Source organism: Medicago truncatula, chromosome 7 (genome assembly GCF_003473485.1).
Source record: "Medicago truncatula cultivar Jemalong A17 chromosome 7, MtrunA17r5.0-ANR, whole genome shotgun sequence".
NCBI classification, from domain to species: domain Eukaryota; kingdom Viridiplantae; phylum Streptophyta; class Magnoliopsida; order Fabales; family Fabaceae; genus Medicago; species Medicago truncatula.
The window spans coordinates 847,745-863,329 of record NC_053048.1 but is presented as its reverse complement, the minus strand read 5'-3'; the positions used below and the strand labels follow the sequence as shown (position 1 = coordinate 863,329).

Sequence of the window (15,585 nt, the reverse complement as noted above, 5' to 3'; positions counted from 1 at the left end):
CGACAATGTTGAGAAAATGTTTGATGCTCCTTAGTCCGACTCCTCAATAGTGTTAAAAATTTGTTTGGTCAGTAGCAACTCCGCACTGCGACATGATTAATATTGAATTGAAAGATGTGCGATACACATGATCTTGAAATTATCTTAAAATTTGAGTTGCCTAATTCAACTTTAAAAAACCAACATATAAGGTAAAAAATATCTCGATTATAAATTCATTTTCGTACTCTATCTCATCAGATCCAAGAATCTTAACAGCTTCCAATTATTTGTCACACTCACAATTTTTTCCACTTAAGAGGTTTGTAGGGTCCTATTGAGTAGAGTCATAGTAGTCACAATCAATTTATGTATCAAGCTAGGTGTGTAAACATCAACTTTTACACTCAATCATAAATCAATACAGTCAATATTTAAAAGTGAAAACAATAAAGTCATGAAACTCTTTAAAATGATCATAAATTAAATGTGTATGGTTGGTTATATAGTCCTAGCTACATCCACTCTTACACACAAATAACACTCTCATTAGATGCATGAGTAGGTGAGCAAATGAAGTAATGAACCCTTCTATGTAAAAGTGAGTTTTTTGTGCTATCTAGCACTCTTGTGTGTTAGAGCTAGTAAAATGGATACTTGTGAGATCAAGTCACCAGAAGCACCTCAACAAGGGACACCATGCACTTCAATGAGCAGAAAGAAACTTGGTATTTTCTTCATTGAGTCTGAGGATAGAAGGATGGCTTTAGGGCGAGGTTATACAAGAGGTTCTACACCTGTTAATATTCATGGAAAATCCATTGAGGATCTTTCAAAAACTGGTGGTTGGATTGCTGCTTTCTTTATATTTGGTATGTATATTCTTCACATGGTTATCCGTATCTTACAATATATTTGAGTCATATCTCGATTTGATACTAAATTGAACTCGATCGCGTTGAACACCAGACACACCTTCGATCCGAATATTATGCATCATTTTATATCATGACATTAGTATATGTCATGTTTTTGAGGTAAAAGATAGGATAAGATCTGAATTCTTGGTTAATATGATTCTTGTGACAAATGAGAATGCATTAAAATATATTAGGCCATGTTTGTTTGTTTGCCGAGATTGGTTATTAACTTCAAAAATTTAAAGATAATGTATGATTTTTTTTGTTGCTTCTATGGTGGTTACTGCAGGAAATGAAATGGCAGAAAGAATGGCTTATTTTGGACTTTCTGTTAACATGGTAGCCTTTATGTTTTATGTGATGCATAGACCTTTTGCAAGTTCATCCAATGCAGTCAATAATTTCTTAGGAATATCACAAGCTTCTTCTGTTCTTGGTGGATTTCTAGCTGATGCATACCTTGGACGTTACTGGACAATAGCTATATTCACTACAATTTATCTCGCGGTACGGTTCATTCCCTTTCGATTTGAGTTGTGAGATCAAGATTGAATGTCTAAAGTTTCGACTTAAGAGTTAATAAATAGATTGGTTTAAAATTGTAAGTACCTGTCAAAGTAACCCCTCGTTTTTGTGAATTAGCAAATACATCCACAAAATTGTAGAATATCATTCAAAGTGGTTGATATGTTGACTTCTACAGTTAGACTTAGAAGTTATAATGTGAAATGTTAACTAGACATGTTACATCAGATGTTGATCCGACATCAATGCCTATGAAATTTAGTTCATCTTATAGACAAATTTATTAGTAATTGCAATTATGCGTGGACTAATTAGTCAATGAGTGGCCTAAATTTCAAAGGAAAATTAGTTTAGGGTGTGTTGGCATTGATGTGAGATCTACGTGGTTGAAGAGGGGCCGAATATTCAGTTAAAATGGCACATCATAGTCTTATAGGTAGAAGTTAATACAAATATTTATGTTAGTTTTGTTAGTAATTCAAGTTTAGATTAGTGATAATCATGTTTAAATGGTTAATCACATATTCAGTTAGTTTGTTATGAAATTTGTTACAATTTTGTTAGAGGTTAGCAAATAAGATCTAGAGTTTGTTACATTGCTTGTGCTTCGAGCAACTTAGCTAGACATTGTATATAAGCTACCTCCTTTGTATACTTTCATAAGATCAATAATACAACTATATTCTTCAATCTCATAATCTTTCTCTTCTCTCATTCTCTCTATAATTCATAAATCTACAAACCCTAGAAACAAAAAAATTGCTTCTGGTTTCATTGCTTGTTGAACAAGCTTTAGTGCTGCGCTATCACTTTACAATTTCAAAGATGTATTTGCGAATTCGAAAAAATTAGAGACTATTTTGATCACTACTTACAGTTCCGACAACCAATTTGCCTATTCACTCAAAGTCGAAACAAAGACTGTCTAATCTTGATCTGATAATCCAGATTGTCGAGAACGTGTAATATCATAATAACTTTGTTACTTTCATTCCAAACTTTTATGAACAGGGCTTAACTGGAATAACAATATGTGCAACAATGAGCATTTTTGTGCCAAACCAAGAAAACTGTGACCAATTATCACTTCTATTAGGAAACTGCGAGCCTGCAAAACCATGGCAAATGACATACCTATACACAGTTCTATACATAACAGCATTTGGAGCTGCAGGTATTGTTAGATATAGCTGGTGATTTGAGTTTCTTATTGATTTGAGTTTCATATAATATCTGTAGCACCAACATTTCTTACCCATGTCGGTGTCCGACATTGACATGATGCTGACACATGTGATAACACGTCAATTAATTTATTTTCTCAAGTTATTAATGGTGTAAACGTGTCACCGTTAGTGTTGCGTTTGGTGTCCGTGTCAATTCTTCCTAGTTTGTACGCAACTTTTTCAATCTATGAATTCCAAAGTAAATCTTTCTGATCAATTTATATACTCTTTGTTGGATTCTACCATATTTCTCAACAGGTATAAGGCCATGTGTATCTTCTTTCGGAGCAGACCAATTCGACGAAAGAAGCAAAAACTACAAATCACATCTTGACAGATTTTTCAACTTATTCTATCTTTCTGTGACAATTGGTGCAATTATAGCATTCACAGCAGTGGTCTATGTTCAAATGAAATTGGGTTGGGGTTCTGCTTTTGGTTCATTGGCAATAGCAATGGGAGTATCTAACATGCTTTTCTTTATTGGTACACCTTTGTATAGACATAGGTTGCCAGGTGGAAGTCCTCTTACACGAGTCGCTCAAGTATTGGTTGCCGCATATCGAAAGAGAAAAGAATCATTTGGTAATAGTGAGGTTGTAGGGTTGTATGAGGTTCCCGGTAGAAGATCTGCTATAAAGGGTAGTCAGAAAATCGCTCACACTGATGATTTCAGGTTTGAGTCCTTTTCCTTGCTCATTACTCAGCTTCAAAAGTTTTGATGCTTTCTATTTATTGAAAATATTTTGTTAGAATATGAAAATTTACATCACATAATGTTTAGTATGACTCGTATAGTCGTATTTGCATGATAGCTATCAAAAACTAATATAGACACAAACACAGGACGCACCACTGACAAAGTGTATAAATAAATTTAACACATGTGCCAATGTCTTGTCCGTGTCCGAAAGCGAAACATTTCAGAAACCAGAAACGCCTTTAATTTGAACTATCGACGCTGCATATGCTAATTCTAAGCTAGATACAACTTACAAATACATGATTTTCTCAGCCACTCAAATTTATTTACACAATTCAATATTCTATTATACCAATTTAAGATCTTATTCTTTCTCTTATTTTTTTCATCTATTGATTCTATATATATTAGGTTTCTTGACAAAGCAGCTCTACAATTGAAACAAGATGGCCCTAATCCAAGTCAATGGAACCTTTGTACAGTAACACAAGTAGAAGAAGTGAAGATCCTTATAAAACTAATTCCAATTCCAGCTTGCACAATCATGCTCAATGTAATCTTAACAGAATTTCTAACTCTCTCAGTCCAACAAGCATATACCTTAAACACTCACTTAGGTAAATTAAAACTTCCAGTAACATGCATGCCGGTTTTTCCAGGTCTAAGTGTATTCCTCATATTAGCTCTCTATTACCAAACTTTTGTACCACTTTTCAAACGCATCACTGGTCATCCACACGGTGCATCACAGCTACAAAGAATTGGAATTGGTTTAGGAGTTTCGATTTTATCGGTTGCTTGGGCAGCAATCTTCGAAAAGTATAGAAGAAACTATGCAATAAAAAATGAATTTGAAGCTAGTTTCTTAACACCAATGCCAAACTTAAGTGCTTATTGGTTATTGATTCAATATTGCTTAATTGGTGTAGCTGAAGTTTTTTGCATTGTTGGTTTGTTGGAATTTTTGTATGAAGAAGCACCTGATGCTATGAAAAGTATTGGTTCTGCTTATGCTGCTTTAGCTGGTGGATTAGGTTGTTTTTTTGCAACATTTATAAATAGTGTTGTTAAATCTGCCACTGGAAATTCAGATAAAAGACAAGAATCTTGGTTATCTCAAAACATCAACACTGGAAAGTTTGATTACTTTTATTGGGTTCTTACAGCTTTGAGCTTAGTCAATTTCTGCATCTTCTTATACTCAGCACATAGATACAAATACAGGACACAACATGTTTATGAGATGGAGAGTATTAAACATGATAATGTGGAAAGCAATGGGAACTCTACAACAGTGGTTAATTAGCTAGATTAAATATATGGAATTATACATCTAAGCATATGTCTGTATTAGTCCTCTAAAGTAAGGGGTCTATTTAAAGGATGAAATGTGCAATTGTAATTGTTGATTGACATGTTAATGATTAAGATTTTAATGATCTCATAGTTTATGTTGGACTTTAATGAATTTTATCCTTCAAAAATCAATTTTTATCAATGGTTATTAATTTTTATTTTAAAGTGTATTTGAAGGGAATAAATCTGTATACATGTATGGCAATGAAATGAACTTATAACTAAAGTTGTGTTCTTTTTTAACAATGCAAAACTAACTTATCCTTAAGAATCAAAATCACAGTACAAATAATGATATGATTACAAACTTGAAAGGTATAAATGAACGTAGCACTTGTAATTAAAGTGTGAACAACTGCAAAGACTTTCTTTTTAGTGAATTATATCAGAGAGTTGGAATAAAAAGATCCTTTGATTCTTGAATTGCAACCACTATAAAATCAAATCTTGATGATAGTGTTCTCATCATTTTCTCAACAATTTGTTGATCAGTCATTGCTTCTCCACAAGCCTTCATCTGATTCACAATATTGATGAGTTTGGAGATATATTCAGCAATATTTTGCTCTTCCTCCATCTGCATCAATTCAAACTTCCTTCTCAAAGACTGAAGCTTAATCAACTTCACCTTATCATCGCCTTCATGATTATTAGAGCAAAACATTGAAGAAATAAAGTTGGAGGCACATGATAAGGATAACATGGAAGTTACTCGTTACGCAAGTTAGGTTTTGTCATTGTAATTTCACTTTCATTTACTTTACATTTGCATTTCATGTAGTTGGTTAGAAGTAGATTGTGATGAGGTGTCACTCTAAGCTTCTATATAAGCTACTCCTGTAACCGTTTTCTGTTATCAATTCAATACACTCTGTTCTTCATTCTCTTCTTTTCAAGCTTCATCCATGGCATTTTCATGGCGCTTTTGTTCTTAGAATGATACTTAGAAATAATATCCCAAACTTCCTTTGAACTAGTGGATTTTGAGATTCTTTCAAAATTTCCTTCATCCAGACTGTTGAATCAGGAATAAAGCCTTGCAATCTTTCTTCTTCAGATCTTTGTGCACATTCCTTTGAATTTCAGTTGCATTCGCAGCTACTATGCTTGTTTCACAAGCTAGGGTTTTCTAAGGTTTTGTTTTATTGGATTTGAGAGAATGAGAAGAATAGAGTTTATGAAATTGTGAATTCATTGATTGGTGAATCACACAAAAAGTTTATATACATTTCGTCCAATCATACACAACCTCTATAATATCATGCCTAAAAGACTTCACAGAAGTTTCAACATGAATTTGCACTGTTTTGTAGGATAACAACAAGTGCGATAAAAAAATTAGTTGTTAGAGCATTTTGTAGGATAACATGAATTTATTGAATGATTCATTGAGTGTAAGACGCTAAACGCAGATAAAGTTTGAAAAGTCGACAGCAACTCAAGTGCTCATGCAGCAACTCAAGTGCTCATATTGGTAGACCCAATTAAGCTTTTTGATCTTTACTGTGACACTTTTAAATAAGGTTTGAGAGGTGTGTTTTTGTGCAATACGGTAAGGTGGTTAGTTTGAAATATACATAAACATGTCTAAATCTTGAAATCAATTTTGAATGAAAAATAAAATGACTGAGTCAAATAGTGCATGTTTAAATCCCCATATTTTGTACAAAGGAACTAGCTAGCTTGATGGATATGTTCACGTGTGTAATGTAATGCATTGGTTGATATGTATACAAAATAGGGGGAAATTGCAAAAGCAAAATTGGTTTTTGAGGACATTACTGAAAAAGATACTGGCTTGTGGAATGCTTTGATAAACGGTTATTGAGTCAATGGATGCGCCAAAAGGAAGCATTTGAGGTAGTTGTGGTCACGTTAAGTGAAGGATTTGAACAAAACTAGACCATCGACCCGTGCTAACGTACGGGTCATATCGAAGGTAATATTTGACGGTAATAGGTAACCAAATAGTTTAGATGAATGTCATATAATATTTCATAATATTAAGAAGCATAGACGTTGGTACTGTACCATAACATAATATTCCCATGACATCGTCCTTGGTACTGTAACGTAACATAATAGGTTAAGTATAGCGAGACGGGTTAACATCTATAACTAAGAGATTAGGTTAAGTATAGTGAGACGGGTTAACAGTTATTCCTTTAAAAAAAAATAGCATATAATTAGGAACATAATTTTGTTTTACTTTAGATAAACATTAAATGGAAAAGTGTGGAGGGAAAAGTTAGGTTAATATAGCGAGATGGATTAATATTTATAAGTAAGAGATTAGGTTAAGTATAGCGAGACAGATTAACGGTTATTCTTTAAAAAAAGCATATAATTAGAAACATAATTTTATTTTACTTTAGATAAACATTAAATGCAAAAGTATGGATGGAAAAATTAGGTTAAAATTAGGTTAATTATAGCGAGACGAGTTAACATTTATAAGTAAGAGACATTAAATGCAAAAGTGTGGAGGAAAAAATTAGGTTAAGTATAGCGAGAGAGATTAACATTTATAAGTAAGAGATGAGGTAACTATGGGTAATGTGTTATCTGCTTGCAACCATTGTTGTTTGGTAGAGGAAGGGTGAAGATGCTTTAAAGCAATGTAGAGATTGGGAATTGTACCTCAGATTAAGCATTATGGAGAGACAATGCATAGAAATTGTAAAATAAGTGGGATCATGTAACGAATGGAACAAAAAATGGGCAGTAAAAGGTTACTAGTCATGATAACATAGAATATATATATATATATATATATATATATATAAAAGTTATTCTATGAATTTAATTTTTTTTTTTTTTTTTTTTTTTTATAAATGTGATAGGGAAGGAGCATGACATAACGACACATGTTAAAGTTTCCAAAAATAACAAATATTTATTATGAAAAATTAAGGAGGGTGTATTGAATTAGGATTTTAAAGGAGAATTTTTGTTTAAAAAAGTCTTGAGGATTTTAAAAGACTTTGCAATATTTTGATGACTTTGATGATTTTAAAAAACTATTAAGAATTTCAATAGATTTAATTCATAATATTTAAAGGTTTTGAAATGATTTTATAGATTTCAAGAGATTTGAACAGATTTTATGAATTTTAAGAAATAATTGAAAAAAATATCATAACACACTCTCTTACACAAAATCTCAATAAAGACTCTTTTATGAGAGAGAGGGAGAGAGAGAGAGAGGGAGAGAGAGAGATATATATTATAACACACTCTCTTACACAAAATCTCAATAAAGACTCTTTTATGAGAGAGAGAGAGAGAGAGAGAGAGAGAGAGAGAGTTTTCATGAAAGACTTTTTCATGCTAAAATTTCACTAGAAAATCCCACAAAATCTGATTTATTAAACAATCCTTTGAAATTTGAATGATTTTGAATACTACTAGATTTTTTTTTAAGTGATAAAGAGTTTTGATTGAATATCACAAGACTTTTTTTAAATGACAAAGAATTTTGATTGAATAACACAAGACTTTTTTTAAATTGAAAAGAGTCTTGATTGAATACCGCAAGACTTTTTCATGATAAAAAAGTCATTTAAAATCCATTAGAATCATGATCCAATACACACCCCGTAAGTTCCACGTTTTCAGAAATGCATCATGTGAAGAGAAGAGCAGTTAAAGAAATGTTTTTCCAAAATAAAAATATAACTTTTTTAATTTAAATTTACATTTTTGTCAATAAATTTATGTGCATTTCATAATGCATATTTTCATTTAAAAATTTATATTACTTAAAATATACAAAATAGTTTTAAATAAAAACTATTAGTTAGCATGACCTACTTATGCACAGCGTAAATGCTCTATGCAACGAATTTTTTCAGAAGTTGAAATTGGCCTTCTTGAGCAAATTCTTCATTGTATATCATATAACAAAAAAAATAATATTTTCGTTCTATTTCATTAACTCATTCTATTTCATTCTTCCGATGACCGTTACGACATCGACGTTTTTTGTTCGGGTGAGGGTCACAGTTCTGGGCGTGGTCGCGGTTCACTTTCTAACATCGGTTATCAAATTGTTGTTGTACGAGGTTGGGGAACTCCTGTAGTTACGATTCCGTTCAAGAAGATCGTCATATTTCAAAGTTAACCGGTGGTAGTAGTTACGATTCAGTTCAAGAAGTTGCTACGGGTGGTGCTAGCGCTGCAATCGGCGACGACGACGTTCTTGGTTCGGGTGAGGCTCACGGTTCACTTTCTAACATCAGTTATCAAGTTGCAGTTGAACGAGGTCGGGGAACTCCTGGTAGTTAAGATTCTGTTCAAGAAGATCTTCGTATTTCAAAGTTAACCGGCGGTAGTGGTTACACGATTCAGTTCAAATAATCATACATTTTTTTTGGTAAAAAAATATATATTCATATTTTATTTTTTTAAAATATAACATTTTGTTTTTTTAATGTCATTTCTTCTTGATCAAAAATATGTAATCATATTTTATTTAAAAATATTTCAAAAAAAAAAATTTCAAAAAATTTAAACACAATTTTTTTTTATGATTTGAAATATCCTTATATAAAAGCATATAATACTTATTAGAAAACAAGTATATTTTGTTTTCCTTAAGACAATTTTAGGTATCATATTTTTAAGAATTTTTTTGAAGACCGAATCATCTGGTTCAATATAATTTAATGCGGATATAATTTTTTATACAAACTGAGTTATATGTTTGAGTCATTTGAATTAATCCGGTTTAATCATGCTATTCGACCATTGATTCAGTGGTTCGACTAATGAACTAGTGATCTAGTAACCGCACCGGATCGATGACCGGTCTTATTTTTTAAACTATGAATGAGAGTGCATATGTGATAAAAAAAAATAAAAAAAAAAGATTGGAGTGATGAGAGTGCATAGATGATAAAACAGAGAAATGGAGAGACGGCAGCCACAATTTCCTTTGTGTATAAATGTATTCAATGTTGATTGTTTGTATTCTAAGACAATGGATAGTATGAATAAGGTATATTAAAAATTATAAATAAATTCATCTAAAACTTGTAGATAATTGACTAACATTATTTTTTAAGTAATTTTATAATTAAAGACGGAGGGGTATTTGGTTTATTTATACACACATTTTTAGAAATGTGATAACCATGTAATTGGTTTGGTTCATTATATACATATGGATTTTGTTGGTTGATTAAAAAAAAAAAATCATACAGATTTTGCATTTGAGTTGGTTGAATCTTACATTAAAAAATAATAAATGCATCTAAAACTTGTAGATAATTGACAAACACTATTTTGTAGGTGAGGCCTACGTTACCCTCTCTTGTTTAGAGGGTAATTTACCCTCTCATGATATCAACCAATCAAAATATAATATACATAGATAACATTAAATGTCAAATAAATGAGTAGATTTTTTTCTAAAAATAAAAGAGTTAATCTTAATTTTTTTTTTTTTGAAGGAGAGTTAATCTTAATCATAAGGTAACTTTTAATACTTTTAATTTTTATTTAATTTTTTTTTTGAAACAACAGATGATTTTTTTTTTATATTAAGGTGTTCAATCTTAATTAATTTACACTACAAGACTTATAATAAATAAAATTTTACATCAAATTTCTTTCATCTCGATGTCCTTAAATTCATCATTTACATTCATAAAATTTCTTCCATTCCAAAACCCCGAACGTGAGAACAAAAACATCTCCTTCTTTCAAATTTCTTCTTCTTTATTCTTCCATATTGATCAATTTTTGTTTCTTTTTCATTCTTCTTCCCATTTTGATTGTTCAATTTTGTCGTTCCAAATTGCCGCAATTTCCAATTATCATGAGAATTATCGTTGTTTCTAGAACCGCGTCAGGTATCGTGACTTATTTTTTTTATTTAAGCAGCCAACCTAATAAAATCTGTTAACACGCATAGACCTGTCTCACTATCAGCAAAAGCCTTTAAGTCCAAATAAAAGAACAAAAGCCTCATCACATAACCATTTCAACAGCAACCAAAAAAATGCTAGCAAACTCCCACAACATCACAGCGGCAACACCTGCTAGCAGTCCTCAAAGTACAACGGATGATTTACTCAATTGTTATAATTAACTACCTCACAACCAAGAAAAATCAAATCAAAAAGAAAAATCAAATCATCATACCTAACGTTGTACTGGAAATAACAGCAATTCTCACGATATTTGAAATCATGACGATTCTCACGAAAATTGAAAAATGCGGCAGTTGGGAACGACAAAATTGAACAATCAAAATGGGAGGAATAAATTTTATGAATATAACTGATAAATTTAAGGACATTCAGATGAAAGAAATTTGATGTGAAATTTTAATTGTTCTAAGCGAGTCATGTAGTGTAAATTAATTAAGATTGAACACCTAGATATAATTAAAACAATATTACATTATGGGTCCTTTATCTTATTTATTTGTAACACTTTAATCCTTTGTCTTTATTTTTTTCCCGTTTAGGTCCTTTATCTCTCTTAAAAGCACATATACATCTTTTTCGCATTTTTTTTATTAAAAAATACATTTTATTTTTAAAAATATATTTTTATTAAAACTGACAAAAAATTCAAAAATATGATGAAGATGTTCATCATCTTCTTCCTTTGAATCTTCATCATCTTCTTTAAATAAATAAAAATTATACTAAAATATATCTTCAAATATCGTGAATTAATGTTATATTCACCTCAAATCTTATTTTAAACACAAAAATCAAAACCTTAATTTCACAAATGTTGCAAGGCGGATGGTGGAGGCTTAGTCACTGGCAGAAGGGTTAGGCTTTATGAAAGTTAAGATTGTTCTGGAAACAACAAAATTGATGTGCAAAGCTGCTATCAATTTTGAGGTTAATTTTATGTCGGACTTGAATATTGAGTTAGAAAATAATAATAATAATAATAATATACAGCGTGACAATTTATATAACTAATTTTTTTTTGTGATGAAACTAAATCTCTTTCTCTATAGGGGTTTGATTTTTGTGTTTAAAATAAGATTTGAGGTGAATATAACATTAATTCATGATATTTGGAGATATATTTATGTAGAAATTTTTTTGATAAGATGATGAAGATTCAAAGGAAGAAGATGAAGATGATGAACATCTTCATCATATTTCTGGATTTGTTTCATTATTAATAAAAAGATATTTTAAAAAATAAAATTATGTATTTTTTTAATAAAAAAAATGAGAAAAAGGATGTATATGTGCTTTTATAAGAGATAAAAGACCTAAGCGAAAAAAAATAAAGATAAAGGACCCAAGTGTAACAAATAAATAAGATAAAAGATCTCTAATGCAATCATGTCTATAATTAAATAAAAATTAAAAGTATTAAAAGTTACCTTATGATTATAATTGATTCTTTTTTTAGAAAAAAAAAATTGAATCATTTATGACATTTAATGTTGTCAATGTATATTACGTTTTTATTGGTTGATATCATGAGAGGGTAAAATACCCTCTAAATAAGAGAGGGTAATCTAGAAAAAACCTATTTTGTAAGTAATTTTATAATTAAGGACGGAAGTGATACACAATCTAGTTTGGTTTATTTATACACATGTTTTTAGAAATGTGATAGTCATGTAATTGGTTTGGTTCATTATATACACGGATTTTGTTGGTTGATTCTAAAAAAAGTCACACCGATTTTGTATTTGAGTTCGTTGGATCTTACATTTAAGTGTGGGATGTTCACTTCCTCACTGCTTCAAAGTAGAGCTGTCAAATGGGCTGGCCTGGCCCAATCTATCTTGACCCGGTGGGCCAACACATATAAATGGGCTGAAAAGGGTCGGCCCACTTTATTCATGGGATGTCAAAATTGAGCTCAGCCCAATTACAATGTTTTTAAGTAACCGCACTATTGTGCAGAATAATTTGAATAAAATGTCATTGTCCCACATTATGCTATTTAGTACCAAGTGTTGTCAAATAGCGGGCATTATAGCCCTTTTGTGTAGCAGAATTTGAACAAAACACTATATTTTGTGATCAAACATTGCTATACCTGTCACAAGCCTAATGGATCATATTTACTACATTTTGCATTTGAATGGATACGGACATAGTTTTGAGGGTTTGAACCTTAAACCTTCTGGTTAGAATTTCTTTAGTATCTAACCAACAGACCTACCTGCTTGGTACCTAATAGAATCTATAACAAATATATTTTTTTTTTATATCTAATCTTGGTTCTAGTTTCTGTGTATTTCTTAATGAACCAAGACATGAACCAAAATGCTACATGACATGATTTATCACTTCTGTGATTCTCTAATACTGAATAATTATTCATGTTTGCTTTATGCTAAATGAACTTGGCTTCTCAAGGTATTGAATCTAATGTGAATTCAGTTGATGAGATTTCCATAGTACCTAAAACAAAGGAAACCATACTAAACAGCATCAGTGAGGTTCATTATGTTGATGTCGGTTTGAACTCAATTGGTGCATACTTAGCAAACCGTGATGTATTTGAGAGAATCTCGAAAAGGCTCATACATGGAGCGCGTCAACTTCATTTTGTTCTTCATGGAACGCCGAGACATTGGACTGACGAGCAGCGAGATTGGATACGGAAAGAAAAGGATAAAATGTTGCTACTGCTTGAATTGGAAGCCGGCAAGACCAAGGGGAAGTAAAGGAGGAACGGTTTGAGTAACGGAGGAACATGCATTTTTCATCATCGTACAATCCAATTGCTTCTTTTCGGTTTTATAAATGTTGTGTTAGAAGGACAATTGAATATTTGTGGCAATTTGACAATCATTGAGCTTAACATCTCCTCTACATAGTCCAACCACGTTTACTTTTACAGTGTTTAAATTAATAATCGACATGTTTTCTACCGTTAGAAGTTATAACTTGACAAGTTGACTGTATATGTTACATTGTATGTCGATGCCACGTCAATGTTACCTCACTAAAGACAAATTTGTCACATTTATAATAGTGTCGTTGAAATTCAGATAAAAGACAAGAATCTTGGTTGATGTAGGCAAATTGGCTACATGTATCGAAGATGAAGTGGCACACAAGAAAGACTCAATGTGAATAGTGTAGATTTGCCATCCGGTGTCGGATTGACTCAAATTATATACCTTTTTGGAAAGTCCTAGAGCTCACGAACAAAACTCATTGCTTCGCCATGATGTTTGATGTGCAAGTGAATTTAGTCATTCGAAGTCATCTGAAGCGCTAAAGTTCTCGATAATGGGCTTATTAAATCCTTATTTCCGTTCCGCGTCATTGGTTGTCTCAAAACATCAACATTACTGGAAAGTTTGATTACTTTTATTGGCTTCTTAAAGCTTTAAGCTTAGTCAATTTCTGCATCTTCTTATATTCAACACATAGATACAAATACATGACACAACATGTTTATGAGATGGAGAGTATTAAACATGATAATGTGGAGACCAATGGGAACTCTACAACAGTGGTTAATATATAGCTAGATTAAATATATAAAATTATACATCTAAGCATATGTATGTCTTAGTCCTCTAAAGTAAGGGTCTATTTAAAGGATGAAATTTGCAATTGTAATTGTTGATTGACAAGTTAATGATTAACATTTTTATGATCTCATAGTTTATGTTGGAGTTTAATGAATTTTATTTTTCAAATATCAATTTTGATCAATGGTTATTAATTTTTATTTTAAAGTGTACTTTTCAACTTGAAGGGAATAAATCTGTATACATGTGTATGGCAATGTCATGGATTTAAAACTTCAATCGTTATCTTTTTTAATTTAACAATGTAAAACTAACTTATTAGAGGTTCATGATTTTCAATAGGGTCCGACACACTACCGCTACGATTTTGTTTGAAAATATGACATTCTATAACTTGGATCTATTTTATGATATAATGAAAAAACAACTTTTAATTCCAATATTTGAAAGAGAACGGCATAAATGAATAATAACTTTTTTTGTTCGTTCTTTGAAAAACCATGTTATATAAAATTAAAAATATTTAATAGATTTTCTAATACCAACTATATATATATATATATATATATATATATATATATATATATATATATATATATATATATATATATATAGGTTTGTTAATTTACTCCCATCTAAAACATGAACATTTATATTAAAAAAAAAATGAACATATAAGTTAGCAAGTCTACTCTCTTTTTATTTTTTTTTGTTTTTTTGTTTGTTTGTAGATAATAGTCTTTTTGGTAGAGCAAATCTTTTCTTTTAACAACTACTTAAATATGGAGGTGTTATTTTTTTTTTTGAAGGAAAATATGGAGGTGTTATTGTAATTGACATATCTCACAATTAATGTTTTCTTATTCTCATTTTGGTTTTGTTTGTCATAAGAAGATAAATATTAAGGAAATGTTTTCTTATTCTCGTTTTGGTTTTATTTGTCATAAGAAGACAAATATTAAGGAAAAACATGCAATGCTTTGCTTTGTAACATTCTTGTGCCCTCACCTATAAAATTTCCTCACGTATACACATTATATCAATATTGTTTACACAAATTGTTTTCCTGGCACAGTCTCCAAACCGGTATCGTAAGTATAACGTATGCAATGAAATGTATTGTGGGTGCAGAGACTTACATAATATAGATATTCAACAGTTCTTTCCGGATTATTATATGCAGCACTAAGAGCTCGGATCACAATATCCCGAACCAACTTCCTCCCTATGTCTATCTGCTGAATAGTTGGTTCTAAAGTACTTCCAGCAATGAGATTAGATTCAGCTTTGCCATATGTTCCAAGCACTACAATGCAATAAACAACATATGAAATTCCATTGAGTTTACAAAACGGTAATATGTACCATTGCAGCAACAAATAGAGTTGTAGT

General features: G+C 31.0%; 1 protein-coding gene across 1 annotated transcript; it reads left to right on the top strand.

Annotated features, from left to right (window-relative positions):
- Nucleotides 1-480: 480 nt before the first annotated feature.
- On the top strand, nt 481-4,821 carry LOC11406939 (protein NRT1/ PTR FAMILY 6.1). The gene is made up of 5 exons (XM_003621000.4): nt 481-851; nt 1,189-1,406; nt 2,436-2,598; nt 2,909-3,326; nt 3,765-4,821. Exons 1-5 carry the CDS (start codon nt 629-631, stop codon nt 4,657-4,659), a joined length of 1,917 nt encoding a protein of 638 aa, XP_003621048.1. The 5' UTR covers nt 481-628; the 3' UTR covers nt 4,660-4,821.
- The last annotated feature ends 10,764 nt before the right edge of the window (nt 4,822-15,585 follow it).

What these genes read in the sequence shown, in the direction of transcription:
- LOC11406939 (XM_003621000.4), top strand. Translation starts at nt 629, where the DNA reads ATGGATACTTGTGAGATCAAGTCACCAGAAGCACCTCAACAAGGGACA. An exon ending in TCACTACAATTTATCTCGCG is followed by an intron (nt 1,407 to 2,435) that starts GTACGGTTCATT and finishes TTTTATGAACAG; the next exon opens with GGCTTAACTGGAATAACAAT. An exon ending in GCTCACACTGATGATTTCAG is followed by an intron (nt 3,327 to 3,764) that starts GTTTGAGTCCTT and finishes TATATATATTAG; the next exon opens with GTTTCTTGACAAAGCAGCTC.